This window comes from Drosophila melanogaster, chromosome X (assembly GCF_000001215.4).
Source record: "Drosophila melanogaster chromosome X".
NCBI lineage: Eukaryota > Metazoa > Arthropoda > Insecta > Diptera > Drosophilidae > Drosophila > Drosophila melanogaster.
Genome location: NC_004354.4, coordinates 17,238,002 through 17,265,049, shown reverse-complemented (window position 1 = coordinate 17,265,049; position 27,048 = coordinate 17,238,002). Strand labels below are relative to the sequence as shown.

Below are 27,048 nucleotides of genomic sequence, written 5' to 3'. Positions count from 1 at the left end.
CTCGAGACCGAGCTGTCGCCATACGCATTATTATCAAATGGCCAGTGGAGAGGGCGGATTGACAGTTCAACACAAGTCACCCGGAAGTACATAGGTGCCATTTAATTATGACACCCTAAATAATTTGAAAAAAAATTTGAAATCATCAATTTCTGAAGCCTTTAAAATTAGTGTGCTTTCCAATTAAATTTCTTATTTAGGGAAAGTTTTTTTTTCAATATTATTTACAATAGCATCGGAGCAAGATCATGAGATAATAAATCATACGTAAACAATTCTCTAAAATGTTCAAATTTTTTTGCTTCTTGACATTAAACTAATTTCATTTAAATTTTAACAGAAATTTAAATTTTAAAATTTTATTTTATTCTTTATAAGAAGTCATGAAACTGCCCTCGCCTACTTCTTTGCAGTATTAATACAAGAAGCACCAGCTGTTTGGATCGTGGTGTCTCTGTACGCAAAACTATCAAACGGTTTGTGACGAGGGTCGGTTGAAAAGATTGTAAGATAAATAACATTAGGCCACATTTAAGCCAAATGAATGGCGATGTAATGTAATTAAAATAGAATGGTGATTATAGGAATAATACCTCGTGATAAAATAGTCAGTACTTAATACCCTTTGTTCCTTAGCCTAAATAATTAAATAAAAATACTTTAAAAATCCCTATTATTAACGTTAAAAAGGGACGAGTTATTGTACAATACATTTTATACACAGAGCCGCCCTCGTTCTCATCTCTCGCTCTTTTCTGTGTCGCCATGTCAGTTGTCATGTCAATTGATCTGCCTTGGCGCTTTGTAAATATGAATATAGCTGGGGACGATCGAGGGAGGTGGGGATCAGGCAGTGGCACTGATTCTGACTCCGATTCCGACTGTGATTCTGAGTCCAATTCTGATTCCTTGGCCAGTCAGTCCGGAGTTGCTCCACTTCGTGGCGAGTGAGGAAAACTTGTTGCAACGGTGCTTTGTGCCGCTGTGAGTTTTCCAGTTTGACTCCAATTGAAAATAGCACACGATAGAACCAAACCTGGCCTGGACTCGATGGGATGGCATGGGATCGTAGGCGATTCAGGGGGCCAAGGAGGGCTGAAGATGGAGTGCATCTCGCTTGGCTGGCTCGCCTTGGCCAGTTGGATTCCCATTCCCATTTCCCAATTAAATGAATCAGCTTTGGACGCGTGCTGCTGTTGGAGCACAGGAATTTAGGTGAATCAAACACTGGCCACGGATCGGTAACCCACTTAGCGGATAGATTTTCCAAGATATTCGCCAGGTTTTCCTTGCCTTTTTCCTAGTTTTTCACCACTCGCCTTCATTCTTTCTACTTTGTTGGATGGGCTAATAAGTTTTAATTAGTGCATTTAATGACTACTCCCAGCTTACCAGGTAGATAAATTCTCAAATCGACATCATCGTTGATTCAGTTTATGATAATCAGATCGTTACGAAGGCTTAATACACTTAAATGCTTCCATTTGAATGATTATTACAACTAGGCAAAATGGTGTACATAAATCGAACAATATAATACTTTTAATAATACGTTTGTACGGAATTGATACTTGGAAATCTATATAAACCTGCCAAATATCATTTTCGCTTAAGAAAAGAGTATTCTAAAATATTGATTACCAGTTCTTTAATTTTTTCAAAATATATATACATACATTGGTCGTTTTTCTCTCTTAATCTTGTTTTTAAAGCATTGCTATAATTACCACCATACGTTTCGAAATGGATTTTATAACCAAGTCCAAATTTAGTTAGATTTCCACAGCCACTAATTCACTTGTTTCAGCTCTTATACTAATCGAATCAGATAAGAAACCCCTAATGAGAATAATTGTCGCAAGTAAATGGAAAGAAACCGCATCGAATGGAAATGCAGACAGATGGGGGAAAAATAAAACACAAAGTGGAGCCATCGATCGTCGAGCGATTTCCCCGACACATAAAAACAATGAACGGCTGGTGCAAGAGCTTTCACCCCGCACTCAAATCGCGATGCAACTTTTGGTCATCATATACTATACTCCTTTGGGACAGTAACTCATCTACTTACCAAATATCCACGGATGCGGCGACCAGCAGTTGGACACAATCAAGGCAACCACGTGCGGCAGCATAGTGAAGGGCCAGAGCTCCTCCGTTGGGTCTTTCGCTGCCGGAAACGCTCCCCGGATGGTACATCTGGCCAACTTGGCCCATGCCGCCCAGATTCATCATACTGCCCACTCCGCCCAGGTAGGAATCCAGCTGGTGGGAGTGCATCCTTGTGCTCGGATTGATGCTGCTGCTGTGGCTTTGGTTGCTGTGGAGGAGCTTGTTGCTGTGCAGATTGTTTAGTTTGGTGTTGTGGCTTAGGTGCAGATTCGAATTGAGCGCATAATCGTTTATGGTTCTGCAGGATGGAAAGGAATAAGGAATAGAATAATTAACAATTTGTAAGAAAGTAGCTTAATGACTTATTAGCCAAATTATGTAGAGCAGAATGGTTCGTAAGGAACACAACCCTGCACAAAGACCTCAAACTAGCAACGGTATTTGACGAGATAAACCAGCACTCGAGCAGATACCATGACAGGCTGGAGCGCGACAGAAATCGGCTGGCCAGCGCTCTTAACAGATCTCGCCCACCAAGGAGGCTCAATAGAAGGCAACCGAGGGATCTCATTTCCCGATCTCCTTTGACAAGGGTCAGCAGAGAAAAAATATTGCATACTTTTCAGCTTGCTTTGTATCTCCAATTGCAGTCTACTTTTCTGCACCCCAAACAAATGACTTAAGACACAAACTTACACACTAAGCTAAGGACTTAAGACACGAACTTGCCAAGAAAGTGCAACACAATTTTAAAACTAAATATTTAATATATTATTGAAATTCATTTAACGCCTTCCTTTTTACTAATATCTAGGAACACTAAATAATATATAAGTTTACCTTTGTTGCGAAGCAAATTAGTTACAAATTTCCTTAAAATTCACTTTTATTTCATTTTTCTCTTTACTAATAGCTAATTGTTTTTTTTTTACTCTTGTTGCAAATCTAGTAGCATGTTCAATATAGCCCACGAAAATTGCTCATTGTTATTAAATTGTTTGCTTGACAGCCATTTAGGCACAACTTTTAATTAATTAATTGGCCGGGGGAAGTGATGGTTATTAATTTTGATGGCATCTTTGTGCGCATCTTGGGCTGCACTTGGATTCACTGAGTGCCCTTTTCCGAATCACTAAACCAGGTCAAGTCTGCTGCTGACTCACCTGATTGCCGTTTCCGCGGCACAAATAAACAATAACAATCATAATAATAATGCTAAGAGAAACAATACACACGGCGACACATTAATTGAAAGCTGAGAAGCAGCGCCGCCAGCATTAAAATGCGAAAATACCGGGCATTTGTGGATGGATCTCGTTTGTCTTTGCTCGTTTGTCGCTGCTTTCCTCTTGTGGCAACAAAAAGAAACAGAAAGCCGCGAAGACGACACTTTCTTCCAGTTTATTGCATCAACGCTGGCATCGCCGAACACACCAAATGGCAAATGGAAAATGGAAGCGGGCCGGTAGCAGGTGTCAACAAAACAGGGCAGGTGCCACCGAGCCCATGAAACCCACGAAAACCACAAAGCCAACATAGCCAACAAAGCTAACAATCCGACAAAACTCACAAACATTTAGCTGAGAAAGAAAAAAGTGAAATAAGCTATTTGGCAATAGCATTGCAGGCCAGTTGGTCAACTGAAGTGGCAAAGGGGGTTAAGAAAATTATGATCTTTAAGGGTGTTAAGAGGTGCCCTCTGTTTTTTGGCTTCATTTGATCGCTGGCTCGTGATATAACTCAAGTAAACAGAAAGTAAATACTTATTTTAAAGGTGAAACAACTAAATTTTACATTTCCAATTGGCTGTTCGCATTAGACTTATTGATTCGTGCAGCTATTTAAAAAATGTATTTGCTCAATACTCCTATATACAAAATATTTTTGGCTAAGATACTAATGAGCATGGCAAACGCATCCATGCGGTTAATACTGTAATTCAAAAAGCAAAATTATAAACCTTTCAAGGCAAGCTGCTTTAAGTGAGTATTAAACAATACAAATAGTTTAATAATCTACAGACTTTAGAGTTTGTTTCTATTAACCTTTCGTTCATAGCATCAAAACAAAAACATAAATAGTTAAGTAAATATGTATGGGAGAGGAAGGGGATGGTCAAAGTTCGGAAAAAGTGAAAGAACAGAGAACGGAAGAAAATAATCATTTAAGAAATTATACTCATGAAGATCTGTGGGTTTTTATGAAATGGGAAAGCCGGAGAGTTTGTGGGAAATTTGCAAGCTGCTTTCGATCCAAAAGTTCGCACATAATCCGATGGGTAAAAACTATAAATTATATACCCATCCCGGATTTTGTCGTGGCAACAGACTCATTAAATAATAATACGAGTTTCCAAAGATTTTTTAAAGGTTGCACTGATATCAAATATTTCGGGTAGCACTTAAAAAAATATAGCACTAAATATAGAACCATAGTCAATAAATTGATATTTCTTGCACTCCCATATTATTGTAGAATTTGCACTTGTTTGTAGTCTTTATCGACATATTACTGTAACTAATTGATTTTGGCGCTCGTCTATTTTTGCAGCTAATTTGTGTTCTGGTTTGCCGTTTTTGTTTATTTTTTCTAGCGATTTCTTTTACCTCAATTTGATGGCAATATCGCGGCACTTGACGCATGGCACCTGGCCGGATTCCTTGTCGGGCACTGCTGCACTGCCTCCTTTTTCCGCTGGAGCTATTGTGGCATATTGGGCCTCCTCCTTTTCCGGCTGCTCATCTGCCTTCTCATCCGCCTCCGTTTCGCTTGCGAAATCCACCACCAACTCTTCGTTGGATTCCCGGTTGGATGTAACCACTTGCCTCTTGCTAAAATAGCCCACATGTTGGTCCACTCCCGCATTGGCATCCAGCAGGATGCGCTCGTAGGCGGCGCTCTCGTTTTCCGAGAGGGCAAAGCGCTGCTCGAAAACCCGCACGGGCAGCGAACTTTTCCTTAGCACCTCCATCCGCTTGTGCCGCAGCTCGATGGAGAAGATCAAGCGGACGCGCACCAATCGCCGGAGACCCTGATGCGTTGACCTGGCGCGCTGTAACCTCCTGCGCTGCTGTCTCAGCTCCAATTTCTCCAGACCCTTCAGCGATTTGGGATCGACCAGACCGTGATTGTAATCCTCCACTGCTGTCAAATCCAAAGCGGATCGCGTGCGACGCCAGGGCACCAAGTCGAAGTGAGCACCCGCCCAGGGATGGAAGTTCACCTGGCTGACGTTGGTGCTGCGATCCTGCTTGAGGATCCAATCCGATTGCTGCTCCTTGGTCACACGAACGTGATCATTCCGTGCCGCTGCCTGCGGCTTGTGGCGTTTATATCGCGGCACCAGTGTCGCCTCCAACATCCGAGCATCCAGACCGTAATCGCGACGCAGCTGCTCCAGCTCCCTGCTGCTGGCCGTAAACTGAGCACCGTTCCACACGATCACCGGCGCACAACTGGCCATTGGATTCGTTTCGTGGCTTGTTCCTCTTCTGGTTTTGGTTCTATATACGTATTTGTACGTTCGTTCCCACCCCGAAAATTCGTTCCCCCAAATTCCCGAACTAGTTGACTTTATGTCACTGATTGCGTTCTGTTTCTGATTTTCTGAAAACCCGCTCGTTTTCCGGTTTCCGCTCGGCAATGTCGCGTTTGTCGCGTCCGCGCTCCGTGACGCCGGCGACGCAAATGTTCGCTGGCCAAAAAAGATACAACTTCAAAATCCGCAGTCGGATTCCTATGCAAAAACGTTGCGCCAGCTGCGCTGCCAGCCAAACGCCACTCATGATTAAGAGTTTTCTGTTGCTGCTCTTCTCTGTTATTGTTATTGTTATTGTTGATGTAAATGTTTTTGTTATTGTAATTGTGATTATGGGCTGTTTTGTTGGAGCTGCTGGTGTTGTTGGTGCCGCTTTGTTTGCCGATATGCCACTGCTGCCGCAGCTACACGCAGCTACAAATATTGCAAATGCCCATTTAATATCTACTTAAATTTTTTTTTATTAATTTTAACACACTTAACTATAATGAATACTCTTAATAATAGTAATAATTGTAATTTTGCAAATAAAAAAAAATTAAATACAATATTTACAATCTAAATGACCATATTTTTCAAAACAAAATGAAAACAAATTTACTTTTAAAAAACATTTTACCTTTTTAAATAGGAACTTGAGTGACTTCTGCGTCATTTAATACCTATTTCTTTAGTTATTTATTTCAAGTGTGACAGGATCGACAACTTGTAAAACTGTTCAATTATTCACTAACGGTCTACTTCTAAAACTTAGATTTATTGTATGACTTTACTGCTTTTTATTTGCAAGTTTATTTTCGTATTTAAACATTTTAATTTTTATCTTACTTTTCACTCATTTTAAATCACTTTCTAGCAGGTTCGGACTGAAGCTATTAAAGGTGATTTACATCCACTTTGCCCGGACTCAGGCTAGCATTTTCTCTCTGTGCACGTTCAACGTTTGCTCAATATTGAAGAGTCGCGGGCTTAGCTGCCCCTCTGATTGTATTATTTATTTATTTTTCACGCTCACTGCCATGTCAACTCTGCTCTGGGGCAACCCTCTGACGGCGTCGACGTCGACGTCGCTTCACTCGGCTGAGCACGCGTCAGCAACAACAGAAACAACAACACTGGCATGCATAGTAATATTAACTAAAGCCCATAGTTGTTGGTATTATCACCGCTGTTGCTGGCCATTCTGCAATTCGAGTTCACAATTCTATTCTCGGCTAATTGACGGCATCGGGCCATTGGCATTGTATTGGCCAAATTAACCAACAATTGCGACAGTGAAATAGGCCCTTTTATAGTCCACATATATAGTACAAATATAGGTTCATAAAACAATACTTGAAACGAATTAATCATATCTCTTAACTATAATTTCACGTTGATCTATTGGAAAATATTTTTATTATTTATCTGTTCATGAATTGTTGAAGATGTTATAATATATTTTATCCTATAACTATAAAAAGAATTATTTAAAATTACGTTTGTAAATATTTTAAATATGTAAATATTTTTTGTAAAACATATTTGTTATAGTACATAATAGTCTTTATAATTATTTCAGCTACTTAAGGCCAATTTCATCATCGTTTTCCATTTGCCTTGATCGAAGTTTAGCTAATTTCTATAGAAAATATGCAATTAAGTTGCAAAATATCCGCCTAGTGTTTATAGTTCTCATTGCCTTCTAAATCATTTGCCACACGAAGTGCCTATTGTACTCGAGGCATGCCAAATATCAATTATGCTATATACTTTATAGTATGTAACTATATAGAGTTTGTGCCCCTAGAACGGGCTCAACTCAGGCGTGGCGAATGTAAATGAATTGGGGCTGGCTTGCAGCTTCTTGAGTGGCAATTGAGCAACTCCACCTGCGCGCTTTTCCTCCGTACTTTTCCACCCGGCTTTTCCAGCTGTGTGACTCATGAAAAGCGTGTGCAGATGGCGTAAAGAGTTGCCTCGATTTCTGGTTCAATGGCGCTCAGGCTGCGGGTGTCATACGAATATTACGTGACATTCAGCTGCTGAAAAATTAAAAACTTGTAGTTAAAGTGCTTAGCCTCAACCTCGAACTCAAACTCTGCGTAATATCTTTCCCTCTGGGCCATGTGACCCAAAAAGAGCAATGAAAATGAAAACGCCAGAGATGAGAGCCATTAGGTGGCTTAGAAAGGCCGCCATTGAGTCGTAGTTATAATGCAAATATAACAGAGCACATTATAATGGAGGTCCATCCATACCATCCATCCGCATTTCACGTATTTGTCGCTTGCCATTCAAATTCAAATTCACATCTGGCCGAAGGCTGTCCAAATCGCATCCATTCAGTCCATCAAAGTGATGTGACATACATCCCAAGTCATATCGATAATATATTTATTGTATTTACATTGCCTGTGGGCATTCGGCGCTAAAATTGCGCAACGAGTGTGTATTTCGATATGTGTTTTAATTTGTAATTACCATAAATATAATAAAGCCAGAACCGTTATAATTTGTTTGCTGTAAATCTATCTCTATAGAAATTGTTAAGATTTCGCTAATCTCCAGAGGAAATTAAATAATATTGTTTTACAGATTTCTCCCAGGACAAAAGATTACATTATTATATTACACTATAATTTAAGCAGATGTAAAAGTCACACATCTAACAGGAAGTACTTATTCATAGCTTATTGTCCTAAAATCAAAAGAAGTCCTTGAAAATATTTCCTAAGAAAATTTCTATTTAATGTACTATTAATTTTTCTGACCCACTCTTAGCTTTTTTTTAACGGCTGGTGGACTATTAATCTGCGAAGTATTCGAAGTACGAAAATTAACAATTTGAAAACAGCTGAAATCATCAGCCAACAAATGCTTCAGTGATTTTGAAGGGTAAAGCCATAAAAAGGAAAATAATTTCTTTTGGGCGCGCTGGAAAACAGTTTGTTCGGTGGGTAACTGTGTGCCCCACTCGGCGGATAGGAAATAAACATAAAACATTAAGCAGCACCACTCGCAGCAACAAAAAAATTTTAATAGCACTGTGGTGGGGCAATAAAAACGAAAGAAGAAAATAAAACTGCTATACGGATTTACGAATATTTGGGTAATTGCGCAATACGGAAAATCGGGGGAATACATAAAAACTGGGTTAATTTTAAATGAATTTGACTTAATTTAAAATAAATATATACAATACATTTCAAGTTATATATATTTTATATTATAACAATTATATACAAATATTTGTAGACTTATGGTGCTTAGATTTCATTTACTTCCGATATTCGAACTACTGCGACCACATCTTGCATACTTTTACTTTTCGCTCCATTGTTTTATTTCTCGGTATTCGCCAATCAAAAGCAGAACAGTCTACAAGACTTTGATCGAACGGTAAACGCTTCGTTTTCATCCATCCGTCGAAGCGGTTTAGATCATCAAAGATCGAAGATCTCACATGGCACCTAAATATATCTTGCCCCATCCGTCAATTCAAATTCAAATTTTCGAACGGCCGAGAATCGAAACACGGCAAGTTTTCACTTTCGTGTGTGTGAAAATGGAAGAGGAAAAGTAGAAAGCAAAAGTCAATGTGCTAAACTGTCTAAAAAGAATTCTTCGGCATCTTCGGCGATCGGTGTTTAAAAGGTCGCACGAAAAAACAGGTTCGTTTAAATAAATCAAAGAAATTTGTATGATATAAATTCATTCTAGTTAAGAATGTTTTAAAAAGTTATTACCAAATTTAAGCTAGTTGTAAAATAATTATGAGCAATCTTTGATTTAAATATTTCTTTTGTGAGTTTAAGTTGCGCTCACATTTTTCGATAGCCCAAAAAAGTTCTCTGTGTACCTCTCTCTTGCTATCAAAATATGCCCGTCTCTTTCTGCGAATCTCCCGTGTTATTCATATGCAAATCTGAGTTTATTCAATCACTCATTTATGCGATTCAAATGAAGTTCGTCCGTGAAAGTAAGCCATGGCAAAAGTCCGAGAAACAAACATTTGTCCAACAATCAGCCGTCAACGAATGTTCAAAATGTTCAAACAAGACGAGACATCAGCGTCCGTCCGCTCACCTGAAGACTCACCCAAGTTGTGACAGGTCGTGGTCCATTCCATTACGCCTCCCGCCTGCCCTCCTGCCACGCCCCCTAACACCTGGCCGCCCCCTTGTAAACAAAAACTAAATGAAATCCCAAAGAGGAGAAGCTCGGTGAATGCCCTGCCTTCGAGTGGAGACTGAAAATGAGTCGACAGTCTGGCAAACATGAATGCAAATATGAATATGCAGAATACCCTTCACTTTGAACTGAACCACGTAGTCAAGAGCTTTGAGTTGGAAAACCTGAGGAAATCTGATGAAAAAGTTGTATGCCATTTGGCCGTATGTTTTTTCATCTAATGGAATGTGTACTGTAACAATGCTGATTAGCAATATAATTCTTTAACAACTATCAAAAAATATTCTTAATATACATTAGATCTTAGCTTTAAAATTAATATAACTTTTTAAACTACCTATCACCCAGAGATAACTTAAGTTAGAAGAAGATGTATTGATAACTTATATGTTAACACTGAAAATAATTAATATTTTAATTTTTGTTTCCCATTTGCCTGCCACATTAACTAAAAGCCTGTAATGAACCTTGTGCGTACGGATTAACGAGATTTTCCCAGCCGCCAAACGCCAAACATCAATGAACTTGGTTGATTTATGGCTCTCCCTCGGCGGCTTTAGCTTTCTGCGCTCTGCTAATGACCAAATGCGTGCAGGTCTTGGCCAAATCGATCGGGGGCTGGAAGCACTTGGACAAATGGCCAATTACGATTCGCGACAAGCACACAACACACAACACCGATGGGTGGGAAACCCGTTCGAGGCGATGGAAAACATGGAAAAGATGAAAATGCGGCGAAAAATGTCGTATGTAAACGGTTGCCTTAATAATCGACATTGGTGGAAAGTTGCAACCGCCACTCGGTTGTTGACCGCATCGGTATATACTATATATATAAATATTTCTTTTTTTTTAAGTATATACCAAGAGTCTGGAGTCTGGGCAAACGAAAGCAAAAGCACAAGGATGGGAGGGGACGCGCCTCTCTGGAGCAAACAAGTTCCCCCAGAAATTTCACTTTCTTTCTTTTGCCGTTTCTTGGTTTTTGGCTTGGACTTAGCTCAGTTTTAGACAACCTCCTTTGGAAATGAGCAAAAGCGTTGCTAATTAAAGCAATCGCTAATTGCACAAATAAATGATACCACAAATAATAAGCCTCTGGCAATCAATGCGATTGACTTGCGATATATGTTTATATATGTATTATATGCATGTAAGTAACCCGAGTTGAACGAACGGAAATGAAACGAAACTCGCAGGAAAAATCAAACATCATCCCGTCCAGAAGATAATCTCAATTTGATTGGCTCTGGCAGCGGAATTAGTCACAGAATTATTAGCCAAATTGAAATCGAATTAACCGAAAATGTGCCAGCAACAAAACAATCAAAAATAATAGTGAATAAAGTGTGGAACAAATGGGAAAGAAAGTTGAAACTAGTCGAATATTATACTATCCTATGATGTTAAGAAAATAATTATAAATTGGAAACTATAGATGGATATGAAATCCATCAAAATTGTTATTATTTTTTTATAATTCCATGCTACCTATTACATTGCAGTATTCTTCATTATGTTATGTAAAAATATATATATATAGGAGGCACCATATAGAAGGTATTAGAATACCCTCCACGTAGAGTATCATATATAATGCAAGAAATATTACTAATCTCTGCAATTGCCATGCAACAGTGAGCGAGTTTTCCGAAGGGGAAATCACGGTGTGTGTGTGTGCAACTCCGAAACAAAACAAAATTTTATGCGGTTTTATTATTACCCATTTTTTTTTTTTTTGGTTTTCTTTCCAGATTCTACGCCTCTCACGTCAGTGGATATGGTTATGGATATGGATAGGGGCATAGATATATGGATATGGCCAGGCTGGTCCGTTCATTTATCACGGCACATGCTTTGGAACCGAATGGCATGTGGCATGTGGCACGGCGGTACGTTGCACATAAACGCATTCGGCACTAGGTGGTTACAACACCAGCACCGTCGTAATTATCACAGCCAGTCGTATAATCTGAGCCAGCACAAACTCGAAGGGTTGTATAACTTAGGCAAATCAAGGCGAATGATACATCGTACAGCGTTTCGCGGAGAAAGTCATCAACTATCCGTGAATCGACTGTTTTAAGACCGTTCGCCATGGCCTACGGCGCGGAAGATTTTTATATCCCAGTAAGTTCTGCTACAAGAATGTAGCCCTGCTATATAAAACATGCAGGTATGATAATAAAAAACAGCGAATAATAATTTAATACAATTGCATTGAATACCAACGCTTTGAACTATAAATAGTGAAGGTTTTGGTATATATTACATTCAATGCTTGAGTCTTGCATACGTATGTAAGTTTGCCATTTCTAAATAAGGTATTAAAGTTCTTCAACTACTAAAGAATTTTATTTAATTTATTCTCTATTTTCAATGAGCAAAATTACATTAAAATTATTGCGCACTACGTGAACATAGCATATTGTTATATTGTTATATATATTAAAAACTCATATCCATTGCGGTAGTTGCTTATCTATTAAAAATAACTAAATATTCTTTAATAAACTTGTTTTCTCGCAAATGCCTCAAACTTATCATCGAGTAATTAAGATACAATTGTAATATGTGCCATAACAAGTTCGCTCTCGAGCTCAGAACTTACCGCAAAGCATTTCCTCCAGAGAACTTCAACAACCAGATTTGCAGCACTGATTGATAGATTGATTGATTGATTGCACTCACACACGCACACTCACAACGCAAAGCATATTTTTCTCAGAAGGCAGTGTTCCATGTTTTGTTTCAATAATAAACTTGCAAATTGTTAAAACAAAAAAAAATGTGTGCTTAAAGTTGCAGCTGCATTTATGCAAGGAAAGGCAAGTTCGTTGCCTAAGTCTTTTGTTTTGCTAGCGGTAAACGGTTGAAGAAAACGTCTGCTTTTTTCGTGGAGCGCGGCACGTGCTGAGCGAACAATGGTCGCGGCTTGTTTGAGTCGCAGGTCTCAGCGCGGCGATCGGCGAAAGAGATGCCGTTGCAGTCAGCGAAAGAGATGGCGGAAAGGCCGGAGAAAGAGACGGCGAGAGAGCAGATACCACGCAGAGTTGGACCAGCTCGGCCAGCGGTCGTCGAAGAAATGTATAAGCCGAAAGCAGCAGACCCCAAAGAAGTGCCGAGCGTGAAAGCTCTCGTCCAAGCCTTCTTGTTGTTCCCGCTGATGCTTATATGTTTACATCTACACTATCTGCGGGTATTTTGCGGCATCTCTGAGTTATGTACGCTTTGTGGAGGAAAGCTTTTTTCAATTTAGGAAGTATTGTTTTAATTTCTTTTGTAAAATAAAATTGCATGGAATTAAAAGGTATTGGTCGTTGAATTAGATGCACATTTCTAAATTGAACCATTATTATGATACTTAAATATGAATAAATAGTTATTATACGGATGGAAAGCAGTTCTTACTTCTTTCTTTGGATATCCTATATTTCATCTATTATACTCGTTACTGTTTTGCAATTTGAATATTTTGAAATAACTTATAATTACTGATTGACTAAACCTACCAAACATTTTATTATTAGAACATCATGCACAAGTTTTTTTCCAGGTTAAAATCGTTTTAAAAAACATGTTGAAACCACATTTGAAAGAGCATTTGAAACTCGTGGCGACACGGCCGCTATTGATGTAAACATTACTCATTCGAGTAATGCGCTTGTGCTTAGTTGATTTTCGATGCGCTTTTTGCACACTGCTAGACTTTTTCTCGCTCGCCTTTTTGTTGTATCAGAATGCTGGAATTTTTCTTCATTTCATTTGCTCTTGCTCCTGCTGTTGTTGTTGCTGTGCTTCTGCGTAGCTGTGGTGGGTATAATTTTATTCAATAGAATTTATGCTTTTTTATGGTCAAGCTGGCGGCGCGTCATGCGCGGAAACCTCATCGCTAACGGTGGTTTATGGCCAGTTTAAGGTTTTGTGCATAATTGTTTGGCTTGAGTCGTTCGTTGCTCTGGCTCCATGGCATTTCATCTCTTGGCTCTTTGTTGTACGTATCGCGGCAGAAAGAAGCCCATTTAAATGCAATCAATCAATGACTTACGGCTAATTAGCCGATGCAATTTAATAGAAATGCGAAAACACTTCATTAGCGCCGGCACTAATGAGGCAGCATCGGTTTACGACGTGTTTACTTTGTCGCCCGGCTTCCACTTCAACTTTAAGTTCAAAATTCGAACTCTGCCGTGGTGCAAAGTGCATCGAATTGCAGTCGATAGCATAATTGCGTGAATTACATCAGTGAAATCAAAGATTAGGCATCGCAAATTGCTACAAGCTTAATTAATAATTGACACCGATTGCCCAATTGCTTAATTTCTTAATGGATTTCATTATGGCTAACCCACAAATCCAAATTGCAAGAAACTCTTCCATTTAATGGAAGATATATGTATATCAAGATCTTAAATTTAATAATACAACAGATAATTTATAGGCGGGAAGGGAAAGGGAACCCATTTACATGAAATAAACAATTTCTAACTAACCTGATGGCCGCCGACTGATGGTGGGCCAACATGCGCATGCTGCCCCCGAATCGGTGCGGCTGCAGTTGATTCTGGTGCGATTCGAGGTCCGGATCGGGCGGATAGCCGCCGTCCAGGTTCCTGCTAATCTGGCTGATGCGGCTCATCCGGCTGGCGTGCGAACCGCGCTCCGAGTTGCACTTGGAGCCGCAGAGCGAGTTCTCGCAGAAGCGACAGCACTTGTTGTAGCTGAAGGTCGAGGTGCAGAGCGTGCAGAACGAGTCCAGCTGCGATTCGGCCTGGTCGTCCTCCAGGTCGGCGTCCTCGTTGACGGACGGCTCCATCAGATCGAGGCCATGATGGCCGTGGTGTCCATGTTGATGGCGTCGCAACTTGATGGTTTGCGTGTGACTGCTATGATCCTCGTCGGAACAGAAGTGATAGGGCTCGCTCTCCGTGTCCTCTTCCTCCCCCAAACTGCTGCCGGCACTGCCCTCCGGGCGTCCGGATCCCGGCGAGAGGCCGAAGCTGCTCAACGGACACGAGGGATAGCGGGCGAGCGGAAAGGGTCGCACATTGTATTTGCTGGCCATCGACAGGTTCTCGTTGAAGTAGATCACATTGGGCGACTGCACCTGACCGGGTCCAGCCCTCTCCCGCTCTCGATCTCGCTCCCGATCCCTGTCCATTTCCCGATCCCTGCTAATGCTGAGGTCGTGGTATTTCCGCAGGAATGCCGCATTGCAATCGGCGGCCGTGTACTCGTGCAGTTTCTTCGGTTTGTGGGCGGGCGGCGCGTATGTTTGCTGATTGTTCGACTTGTTCTGATGCGAATTGCTGCTGTTGTTCGTGTTGCTGTTGCAGCCGTTGCTGCCGCTGTTGTTGCTGCTGCTGCTGTTGTTGTTGCCGCCGGAGCGCAGCAGATCGAAGAGGCGCTGCTTGAGGTCACGCATGGCCACATGGGGTTCTGCAAATCAAAATGCGTTTTAAAGTTAATAATAAGAATCAATATCCCTCAAAATAAGTGTATATATTTATGTACGATAACTGCATATTCTATAGATGTCTTTTATTTTAAGTGCAAAGATTAAAACAACACATAAGTTTCTAATGTACCCCTTATAAGAATTAGAAATCTAAATTAAAACTTGTAAATTCAAAGCTGAATATCCGTTACAGTTTTAGTTATATTGTTGGTTTGAGTCACCGCTTAGACCTTTGAGAGCCACTGTGTCTGGAAACATGCCAGAGCTTACAATGTTTTCGCAGCAACAAGAAACGGCCACACTGTACAAAATAAAATAAAAATTGCACGCAAAATAAGTGGCAAGCAACAGTCTGTGATCGAAATAGTCCAAGTTAAGCAGGTAAATTAAGAAAAACGGTCAACTAACCGAATGTTTAGCTAATGCCCCATGTATCTGCAGCGCAAACCAGCCAGAGGAGCCAAAGATGAGCAGCCAGCGCGGCAATGTAAGTCGCACACGTGCGCAGAAGCACAAAAATCGTCATGTTTTCAAAAACGATCTGCACGACAAGACGCCGCAGCAGCTGCGCCTGAATGCGATGCACGTGTCCACGGTGTGCCAGCGGTGCAAGGAGCAGATCGAGTGGAAGATCAAGTACAAGAAGTACAAGCCGCTGACGCAGGCCAAGGTCTGCGCCCACTGCAAGGAGCGGTCGGTGAAGAAGGCCTACCATGTGGTCTGCAGGGACTGCGCCATCAAGGCGAATGCCTGCGCCAAGTGCCTGAAAAGCGCCACTGAGGTGGCTATCGAGGAGCCGCAGCCGACGCCGCGCGAGGAGCAGCAACTGCAGTCAGAGATGGACCGGCTGGTCAAGTCGTTCTCGGAGCGCAAGCGTCGCGCCTTCTTGCGCTACATGCGGAAGGGTAAGAAGCAAGAGAAGGACCCAAGCGAGGAGCAGCTGGACGAGCAGGAGCTAGAGAGCCAGGAGAAGGCCAAACGGGTGGCGCACACGCGCGATGAGCTGCTGGACAAGATCAAGCAGTTGAATCTCGCCGGCGATGGTGACGAGGACGAGGATGATTCGGACTTCGATTCCGACGAGGACGACGAAGACTCTGAGTTCGACTCCGAAGCGGAGGACGACGACAGCGAGGAGGAGCCACAGAAACCTGCTGCTAAGGCGAAATAAACCAATTTTTTGTCAGTTAGTCCTAAATAGTTTAGCAACTTGGTAGAGCACGATAAAGTGGACCTGGAGAACCGATTCCAGGCCAGAAGCTTGTTAAACGGATGGGCACAGGAGGAATGTATCCTGCCCAAATAGCATTTTCGTGGAGTGTTAACTTTCCGAGAGTCAGCGCAAATCTGTTGAAGAGCAGCCCCACCAGGCTAAATAAAACCATTTTTTTTTTTTCAAGAACTAAAATTTTTTGAATTTGGTGGAATTTTCCCAATACGACTAGAAAAATGTGGTAGAAACCCAGTTACTGCTGGATGGAATGATTGTACATCGAATAAGAGGACCAGCTGCTGGCAACCAAGGAATCCAGTAGAGGAAGTGGGTCAAATAGCTCTGTTTTAGCTGCTGGTGGTCCAATTTATGGAGAGTATGAAGCTTGCTTAGTTTCAATATTGAAATGTCTTCAAAAGATTTTACTGAAATAAGTAGCTAAGTGTTTAACTCTTATTCCAACAAAGCTTTTATGTATGCTACATACGCGGTTAGAGAAATCTACTAATTTGTTCAACTATTAACAGTGTCGTTATATTTTAAAAATATATATATATAATATGGGATATATTTGATTTCTTGGTTTTATGCCATTGGTCTTTATGAATAATCTTTAAAAAAAGTAACGAAGGCTACAATTGTGTATGTGTTTTGCACACAATCATTTTCCCTTCAGTATACTGATCGAAATTTCCCGCCTGAAATTTTCTTCGCGAGTGTTCGAAAATCAAGCCGAATTCGATGTTTGCATTTCATATACTCGTAGAGTAAAAGGGTATACTAGATTCGTCGAAAAGTATGTAACAGGCAGAAGGAAGCGTTTCCGACTAGATAAAGTACATATATATATTCTTGATCATGATCTATAAAAGCAAGAAGGTTGAGATTCAGAATATAGATTCTAGAGACAAAGATGCAGCGCAAGTTTGTTGACCCATGCTGCCATTTTATTCCCCAATATATATCGATATCACAGAAAACTGATACATTTTTGCGTTCATATTCACACTAGCTGAGTAACGGATATCTGATTCTCGGGGAACTTGACTATAGCATTCTCTCTTATTTTTATTTTATCTCGAATTAGTTTGAAAATGATAGTGAGTGATGTGAGAGGGAAGAGACAAAAACAGAGTCAAAAAAGCTATATTTCGCTTTGAATACCCTTTTCAAAATATCAGTGATTTTAATACACTTATAAGTTTATATTTATTTTTATATATTGACTTATATTTAACATTCCCTTTTTGTAACCTTTCTGTTGATTTACATGTACGTAACTTAGCATATTGCGTTCCTAGTTGACCTTGGGAAAATTATGTACAAACTTAATTTAATAAAAATTGGAAAAAAAAAGTTTTCATTCGTCTTTATTTTGTTTTTGGTTGATTCAGTTAAAAGCCCAAACCCAGTTAAAAGTTAACCTCAAACTTTCAGAAAGAAAGAAAAACAATTGTCAGGTGTCGATATATCGATAAATTAGCGGTTAAAAGAAGGAACAAAATTTTGAAGCCACGTGCCAACAAAAAAGTTAAGGTTATAGTCGAAGTGGGCAGTGCCTAGCACAACATCTAAAGAAGAATCTCTAATGGAAAAACGCTCTGAGAGGATCAGGCAACGGCTTCGGGCTGCGCAGCTGGAGGAGAACACAAAACAGGCTGCTAGCAATATGGCTTTGGTGAATAAGGTTCTTTTGGGCGGGAAAGCAAAGAATGTGCCTGAGGATGAGGCGTTCCCAGTCTCATCGGATAAGGACCTTGTAGCTTTAGAGCTGAAAATAAGCGAGTCCGAAGAGTCCAAAAAACGCTACGTAAGTAATGTATTTATAGTCTAAATGATCGTAAAATTGATTCTGTTTTTTTTTTTCTTTCAGATTAAAGCAGTAACAAAACTTTTAAAACGCAACAATTTGTCGAAGACAATCAAGAGCGTGATGGCGGAACAGCTCTTGTGCGCTTACAATATAAGCGGCCGTAACGGGAGGAAGGCTTTAAAATCATTTCCACAATTCTTCTCAGTTTTGATTGGTATGTATATTTGTAATTTTGCAGATATATTATTTAAATATTTTTCTTTACAGATTGCATTGGTTCCTTAGTAGGCCAGCAGGCAGCGGAGAGGGCCCTGTCCCACGCACTTGGATGCGTAAAAAATAACGCAAACAAAAAAAAGAAAAAAACGATGTAAATTAAGAAAGTACATACATACATATGTATCTAGCATCCCGAAATCCCTTACAAATCTTAACAACAATTCAAACTACCAGTCAACAATAAGAAACCGTGTCTCTAACCACTTTCCAAAAATGAACCTTATCTGGATCCTCAGTGAAATTAAGAACTATGTACATACATATGTACGTATTTCTTCTAAAACACCACATCTATACATTATGGATAACTATTAAGTTGTAGGGCGTGACACTTAACGAGTAAGTATTATATTTAATTTTTATTGACTCAGCTAACATTCAACGAGCTCATGCTCGCTGTTATCCAATAGGGAGATGGCCATTATGTTGGGATGACTATAAAGCCTTTTGGCATATTGCGCGCTGCTCTTCTTCACCTCTTCCCTGACCCAAGCGAAGCCTAGGACCTCGTTGATGGTGGATTTGTCGTGCAGCACGTGGGCTCCGGTATTATTTCGATATTGGACTTACTGGCCGTTCCCCAGATCGGCCTGACGATCGGATTATATATAAGAAGATTTGTGGATGTCCGCAACTTGGACCCTCTGCCTATATGCCAGTAGAATAATTTTAGTCGGTAGTCTGGCTTTTCTCAATTGGTGCGGCTTGCAGTTGAGACTCCTGATACCTAGGTAATTCGGAGTGGCTTCCTCTGGGATTGTAGCGTGGCCCAGGCTGATGAAGGGACAATGCCCGCTAAGTTCCACCTTTTCTGCCAGGAGTTGCGCAGGCCAGCTGTGCCTGTATTAGTGGCCTCGATTGTTGTGTTCCAGGAAGGCTGTGTCTGCGTCTGCGTATGTGGCTGCCATTAAGGATGGGCTCTGCAACACATGAAGATTCGCCGTGAACGCGCATCATTATACTAAATCATCACTAAGCAACTCCACATCATAATTAACTGTCCTCCCCTTTCGCTACGTAAAACAGTTGCTCTTCGTACAATCTGAACAAGTAATGCCACTGCTAATTTAACAAAACTTCAACCAATTCCATAAAATAAAAATCTACATATGTATTACCTCTCTTACACTGTAAAAATCATTGTCTTTGACCTTATATGTAGCTTAATATAAATAAAAAAGCAAATATACATTCATATGTAAATATGCACATGAATATGTGTGTATGTAGCAGGCAGAAATTCACAATTTGGTTTCAAAAGCTAAATATAAATATAAGTATGCTTAGGTAATGTAAAATTCAGAGTACGAATCACCGTTATAGTAAAAAACATTAAAGATAAATAAATCATATCAAGAACAGTAAAAGTTATAAAAGTTTATCATTTGGGCACACTGCCATCCGGCCCGATAGGCAGCAAAGCCGCCTGATATCGACGCGCAATAGGGTCCGATAACTTCTACAATTCATTGTTATCGAGGTATTGTAGAAATACAGCTGATTGAAAGGCGAATAGAGTTTTGAAAAGCGCACAGAGATTGAACACAGTCGAATGGCGGACAGTGAAGAAGCAGTGAAACGTGGCCGTCGCCAGGGCAGAAAGAAGGCACAACCTATGCCGGAACAGGCGGTAGTGTTGGTGGTCAATGGCCGAGTGACCGGTGGGCCGAAGGGAACTGGCAAACAGAAGACTCGACCGGGCAAGAACGCGAAAGCCGACGCGGGCGACAAGCTGAAGTCCGAGGACGAAAAGATGCTCCGCCAACTGGTCGACGACTTCCTGCAGAGCTGCGAGCCAGAGAAACAGCTCCCCGGACTTACAAAAGCCCAGCGCAGCCACGTTCACCGATTGGCCCAGCATCGCGGGCTTAAGACGGTGAGCAAGGGTCCAGAGGAGAACCGCGTCCTTTTTATAAGTCGCCCACAGTCGGATGGCCAACAGCAATACATTCTTTGCAACACAAAGCTGGACATTTGTCCGCCGCTCCTAGACGTTCTGGGACAAATGGCCGGCAATGTGGAACGCAGATTGATGAACTCCGTTGGAGACTTAAAGTGCAACAAACAGCAATATAAGGATATACGGCTTCCTTCCAACTTCGGCCTGGTCGGGCAGAGGCTTATTCCGCCGCCGCAGAGCAACCGGAACAGGAACATTCAGCACGAGCGCCGGAGCCTGCCCATCTACAAGCAGCGGGAGAGCATCCTCAACGTTCTGCAGCGCGATCAGGTGACCAAATGCTTCCTTTTGATATTAAGTACCTGTACCATTTTCTATTTATATTACGTCAAACACTGAATTGCTACTAATACCTGAGAATCCACCTTACAGGTTTTGATCATTAAAGGAGCCACCGGCTCTGGCAAGTCCACCCAACTTCCCCAGTACATCCTTGAGTGGGCCGCAGAGCATCGTGCTCCAGTCAGGATCGTGGTAAGTCAGCCTCGCCGCATAGCAGCTATCAGTGTCTCGGAGCGCATTTCCAAGGAGCGCGGTGAGGCGCCTGGCACCACAGTGGGCTATAATATTCGCATGAATAGTGAGTAGCAGTTGGCCGTAAAGTAATTATGACTATAACTATAATATTCAATCTCTGCCAGGACAATGCAGCAGCAACACGGTTCTAATGCTGACCACCAGTGGTTGCCTTTTAAGGGCTCTCGCCATGGATAAGAAGTCTTTTTTTAAAAACACCACCCACTTAATCATTGATGAAGCCCACGAGCGTGATTTGGACACAGACTTCCTGCTGCTGGCCACCAAGCTGGAGCTGCAAAAGAATCCGCACCTTCGCCTCGTGCTTATGTCGGCCACCATGGATCTTGAAGCATTGTCCAACTATTTTGGTGGGGGCACTGTAATGGATGTGGAGGGGCGCAGCTTCGAGGTGTCGATCTATCATCTAGAGGACATTCTTAGTAAAACTGGGTACATGCACCCGAGAATGGAGAAGTTTTTGGGCAAGCCGACAGGCAAAGAAACTCCTAGCGAACTACTAGCCGCCTATTATGGAGGTAACACAATCGTACATCCGGATATCGACAATGACTTGATCGTTTCGCTATTGGAATTATTACTGCGCCAAGGTGACGCTGGAGCGGTGATTGTGTACCTGCCAGGCTATAGCGATATGACCTCGCTACTGGCCCGCTTGGAATCGTCTCTGCCGCGGGAACAGATTACTATCATACTGCTTCATAGCCAGGTGGACAACAGCGAGCAACGCAAGGTCTTCCGCACTTATCCTGGCGTGCGTTTAAAGATTATTCTTAGTACCAACATAGGACAAACTTCGATCACCATTCCGGATCTACTCTATGTCATCGACACGGGCCTCGCCAAGATGAAGACCTATGACTCGACCATAGATGCATCGCAGTTAACCCTCACGTGGATCTCGCAGGCGGACGCCAAACAGCGTGCGGGAAGAGCTGGACGCGTGTGCCATGGCAATTGCTATCGTCTGTATGACAACGACCGCATGGCCAGAATGAATCTGTACACCATCCCAGAGATCATGAGGCGTACCTTGGACGAGATATGTCTGCTGACCAAGTTGGCAGCTCCAGACAAGAAAATAGAAAATTTTCTAGCTCTGGCTTTGGATACCCCACCAAAGGATGCCGTAATGCAGTCCTGTTCTAGACTGAAGCTATTGGGCGTGCTCGACGAACGGGACGAGGTCACGCCGCTGGGACATATCGTTGCCGAACTGCCCTTAGGCGTTCAAATCGGCAAATGCCTGGTGTACTCCATTTACTTGCGCTGCCTGGACAGCATGATCATAATTGCGGCCTACCACTCGGTGAGGGATCCCTTTGTTCTAAACATAGAGCGCGGCAAGAAATCAGGGCAGCAGATATCCAGAGTTCTTTTCGCTGGCGACGGAATGAGTGATTCGCTGGCGGTCATTAAACTCTACGAGGAGTTCACCAACTTAAAGCGCAAGGACATCGGCGATTTTTGCGAGCGCAATTTTATTTGCCGTAACGCAATGGAGATGTTCGTCTCGGCGGCGAGTACTCTACGCGACACCGTGTACCGTATCTTCCGCTTTAGCGAGGCCAGTGCTCGTTTGGCCTCGTCCTTCAACAATGATACGAATATGATCCGCCTGGCCCTGACTGCAGGACTGTATCCCAAGTTGGCGTACATGGATCGCGAGAACAAGAACCAGCTGGTGGCTGAAGGAGATCCATTAGTTCAGGTTTCGAGAAGCTCTTGCCTTCGGGGCAAAAAGAAGCAAAAGGATTTGGCCAGCGAGTGGATCCTGTTCGTTGAGAAGACCCGCACTGCTGACCAAATTTCCTCGCTAGAGCATACCACCTTGGTGAGCGGCTTGATGGTGGCTCTGGCAGGCGGAAAACGGTTCATAACCGAGGCGCATGGGTCCGAAATGCTGCTGTGCTTGGACTCCTGGATCCGTTTGAAATGCCCAGCTGAATTTGGACTCCAGCTCCATAAAGTGCGAATGCTAACGGATCGTGAATTCGCCAAGTTGGTAGCGACGCGGAAGCTTAGTCTAATGAGCGATTTTATAGGGCCGGAAACAGTTCGGCGGTTGTTGGAGGCGGATGTGCCCTCGACTTGCCTGGCCGAGGGCAAAAGCCTTCTGGACAGAGACAACTGTGATAACGACTTCTGAATTCTACGCTTAAAAAATAATTTCAAAGCATATACTAAAGAACTGCTCACAGTATTTGCGACCCGTATAGACCTATAGCTAATTAGAGCTAGAGCTAATTTCACACAAAGAGGCAAACGAATTACCAATTTCCAAAATATCGTTATTCTATAACACTAAATCCACTGCACTTCTTACATATTAAGGTATATCTAAGGTAGCACACACGATATCTTAACTATATTCCTTACATGTTGTGATACAAGAAGGCGCAAAAGCCGCTTTCTTTAGCTGTTAAATCCGAGAATACTTAGAATACTTATTCGAATATTTAACGAGATCTCTGCGCATTATTCCCTGAAATGTGTCGGGCAAGAACTTATGGTCCCTGCTTTGATTTCCATTTTTGAATGTTTCTATATTGGTGATTTATGCTCATTTTTGTAAAGTATAGTCGCTATATACTCAGCCAACGGAAAATTTAATTTTTGTGTTTCATATCGAAGAGGTCAAATAAATCATAAGTTTTTGGCGTCTTGTATCTTCAAGAAATCAATAGAAACTGAGAAGACAAATAATATATGTATTATTTATCCATTAATGTAACTATCTTAAGCGCTCAGTCGCACTGTAGCCACATTGGAAACACAGGGAATTAAAAATGTAAGCCAAAAATATGACTTTTGAGACTGCAATTGCAGGCACTCCCTAATTGCCGGGTGAAAATATGTGGGCCACAAGTGCCACAAGATGCTAGGGAGATCGTAACTCGGAGTCGAAGTCGGTGTCGGTGTCAGTGTCAGTGCCAGCGAGCCCAGTTGGTGGGCGTGGCTTTTCCCTGCGGTGCATTGGGCCACGGCAGTCATGGAGCTGACGTTTATGCTCCACCTGCCCCACCTGCCTCACCTGCCTCCCACTGGCCATTGAGGCGCAAACAAGAGCGGGCAAACGGAGAAAAAAAAAAAACACAGAGTTAATTGCACAGACGACGCAGTCAATAAACTTGAAGTCGAGCTTGTCGCTGGTGGAGCAACAATAGTCACAGAGACACCGGAGCAACTGCAACAAAAGACAGCAGCTTACTCACAAAGAAAGTGAAATTAATTTGCTATTTTTCGCTCGATTGTGGCTCTTTGAGCGAAAAGCCTTTGAAAACCGAGAGAGAGCATGGCCAATCTTGACTGTCGGCCCTACAAATTCGATGTCTTTTGCTGCATGTTATATACTCGTTTATGTATTACATTTTGTCGCTTCCAAAGAATGTATAAAAATATTGCGAAAAGGAAACACACAGGTCTTGGAAAATCATTTGAATATAAAATTTATTAATATCTAAAGAAATATGAACTGAAGCATGAAATGTTTTTGCTTAAGCGTTTGAAAACGCTCTCAAAAGATTTTTGATAAGAAATAGTAGTTATAAAGTAGTTATAAATACCTAAATTTGGTAGAGTATGTACTTTTTACTATAATATTATATTTAGGGTGAAAATACATTTGAATATAACATATTTTCGATGTACATTCGACTACTGATCTGAATAATAAATTTTGATTTAGATGTCTGTAGTTCGATTGTCTGCCAATGGAAGTGACCCAAATGAACTGCACCGCAAAGTGGCCATCCAATATTCCGCAACTCATCGGTGGGAATTGCGGGAAATCACAGTGGCCCAACCTCGAATTTTCCACAATTTGCACAGAGAGAATTCCGCAAGAAGAGTCGATTTGAAATGGGGGCCACCAAGCAGCAAGTCGAAGATCAATTTTCCCATTGTGGCTCCATTGTGGATGACTGCCATTGAACTGTGGCGAGGATGTGGACGGGGCTGCGGGGGAGGTGGCCGTGTCGGTGGAGTGCCAAATGAATGGCAATCGCCAATTGGCATCTGGCGTCTGCTCTCGAAATCAAATGAAGTCAAATGGCCCGATGCGCAGGCAGCGCTAATAGATCGACCACAAACCTGGCCAACTAGTGGTCCGACTTCCACGGGGAAGCGGTCGGTTGAACGGACTCGCCATCGCCATCAACTCCGATTTAAATTGGACGCGAATTGGATCCCCGTTGCCAACCAGCTCGGCAGGTGTCTCTTTGCCTTTGTCACTGGTCGCGGAAGGCGGAGATTATGCAACGGAATCGGTGATGCCAGTGATTCCACCAGTAATATTTGTCATCCACACCAGAACAGGGTTTAGGATAAAGTTGACTTACAATGTTTATTACTATAAATATTAATATTATGAATTCTATTGCTCAATCTGGTTAATGCAATAATTGTAGCTAATCATCTTCTAAACATGTCTTTCCAACGGAGTAGTAAACCATAACACCACTCTATCTCAAACTCCGCTTACAGTTGCTAACCCGATCCCACTGCCGCAGTTGGTCGATGAAATGTGAGCTAATGACGGTCCCTCGACTGATTGATGATGGGTTGAAGGTTTTGTTTTTTGGGGGCTGCCAGTTACAGTTACATAATTACAGCAAATTGATTTCGGCAGAAGATGCCGCCAGATGTGCGCTGATCCCAATGCTCCATGCGCCACGATAATACCATGGCCCAGGGCTCCCGTGGATGACATCATCTCACATAATCGCACATCTGCAATAATCCAAGACATTTGATTTGCGCAGCACGGAATGCATTTCGGTAATTCCAAATTCCAAATTCCGAATTCCAGACGGGTGGTATTATCATAAATATGTACATACATACATACATATGTATACATATGGTCGGGGAGGGATTGGATTGGGTTTGGTTGGGTTGGGTTGGGTTGGATGGGATTGGACCAAAGGTAAAGGCCCGAGATCACGCCAGTGAAAGTCTGCCCCTTTAGCGGGGTCAAATCAATCAGGCTGGGCGGCAACCTGGCCCGCAACTTTGGGAACTGTCTATCCGTCTGGGTGGCACTACGAAATCCCCGCCAAATGCCCCCGAATATTCGGGGATTTACTCGAGGCCAACACCTTTCCAAAAACAACGCCTAATTATGTCATTAAAGCACTGGGCTTTTGTGTGAGCTTTTAATGTCAATTTGTTAGAAACTGGCGAGAAAATTAAATTTGCATCAAAATAATTATGCTGCAATCTTTATTTCTAAATAGTATTTTCGCATCTCTTAAATAACCTTCTTACTGTGAGATTTTTTTTTATTATGAAAGAATAGTGACATATACTGGGGCATTGGAAGTTGATTATCTATTAAGACTTATATATATCTTATCATTTGAGTTTCAGCGATATGATTTGCATTCAATTAGGAAATTAATATTTTGTATTTTATTTTATTTATGATAATTTCTGAAATATTGGGTGCAATATTATTTATTTATTTATTATTAGAAAAATATTGCGTCTCGGACGCAGTCTAGTGAATTTGATAAGGCGTTGAAAAAAGAGGAGATTTTGTGGGGTATACCGGCGACCCATGACGAACTTTAACTGCGGTAAAAGTGAAGTCATGTGCGAGTGTTTGGGGCCACCGAAAAGTAAAAGCCAAAACGAGAGTGAAGTGATGGCAAAACAAGCAGCGATCGTGATTCGCATTTGGCCACGACCAACAGCAACTGGCAACATGAATGGCCAGCAACTGGAGCCACCGGCAGCACAAAGCACACAGCATTAACATCAGGAGCCGGAAATCTGGTAAGGTTGTGACCCCCGGAAGTCGGCGCCAAAATCAATCAATATCGCTGCTTGTATGCCGATCTATCATTATTTATGCACGACTCAAATATGGTGTAACGTCTGCCTTTTGTTTCGTTTGTCACAACAACCTAATGACGGACCGAATAATTTATTTATTTATTTTCGCTCATTATGGTGGCATAAA

The 27,048-nt window shown here is 41.8% G+C and overlaps 4 protein-coding genes across 9 annotated transcripts in view, besides 3 other annotated features; 3 read left to right on the top strand and 1 right to left on the bottom strand.

Moving 5' to 3' along the window:
* The window catches only part of f (forked), a 48,023-nt gene that overhangs the window by 15,915 nt on the left and 5,060 nt on the right, over positions 1-27,048 (bottom strand). For 2 of the 5 annotated variants that reach the window (NM_001042819.3, NM_001201731.2), the window contains exons 1-2: positions 4,719-5,676; positions 2,072-2,410 (exon numbers count right to left, since the gene is read on the bottom strand). In NM_001042819.3, coding sequence (NP_001036284.1) covers positions 2,072-2,410; positions 4,719-5,575 — 1,196 coding nt within the window. In that variant the 5' untranslated portion in view covers positions 5,576-5,676. Of the gene's footprint in view, positions 1-2,071; positions 2,411-4,718; positions 5,677-12,434; positions 12,906-14,316; positions 15,263-27,048 lie in introns of those variants that run through there. The other 3 variants (NM_001201729.1, NM_078660.2, NM_176745.1) reach the window with 3 other exon arrangements.
* Positions 2,499-2,714: a mobile genetic element.
* Positions 15,548-16,678, top strand: CG8675 (uncharacterized protein). Its single transcript, NM_132981.3, has 2 exons — positions 15,548-15,662; positions 15,723-16,678. Exon 2 carries the CDS (start codon positions 15,748-15,750, stop codon positions 16,450-16,452), a length of 705 nt encoding a protein of 234 aa, NP_573209.1. The 5' UTR covers positions 15,548-15,662; positions 15,723-15,747; the 3' UTR covers positions 16,453-16,678.
* Positions 17,365-17,558: a mobile genetic element.
* Positions 18,034-19,697, top strand: CG42854 (uncharacterized protein). Its single transcript, NM_001201732.2, has 4 exons — positions 18,034-18,304; positions 18,368-18,521; positions 18,575-18,925; positions 18,997-19,697. Exons 1-3 carry the CDS (start codon positions 18,083-18,085, stop codon positions 18,679-18,681), a joined length of 483 nt encoding a protein of 160 aa, NP_001188661.1. The 5' UTR covers positions 18,034-18,082; the 3' UTR covers positions 18,682-18,925; positions 18,997-19,697.
* Positions 18,977-19,134: a mobile genetic element.
* CG8915 (uncharacterized protein) lies at positions 20,049-24,582 on the top strand. 2 transcript variants are annotated; one of them, NM_001298440.1, is made up of 3 exons: positions 20,049-20,816; positions 20,919-21,126; positions 21,188-24,582. In NM_001298440.1, the coding sequence occupies exons 1-3, from the start codon at positions 20,139-20,141 to the stop codon at positions 23,230-23,232; spliced, it is 2,931 nt and encodes a 976-aa protein (NP_001285369.1). In that variant the 5' UTR covers positions 20,049-20,138; the 3' UTR covers positions 23,233-24,582. The 2 variants fall into 2 exon arrangements, with proteins under 2 accessions (NP_001285369.1, NP_573208.1); NM_132980.3 differs by having other exon boundaries at positions 21,188-23,783.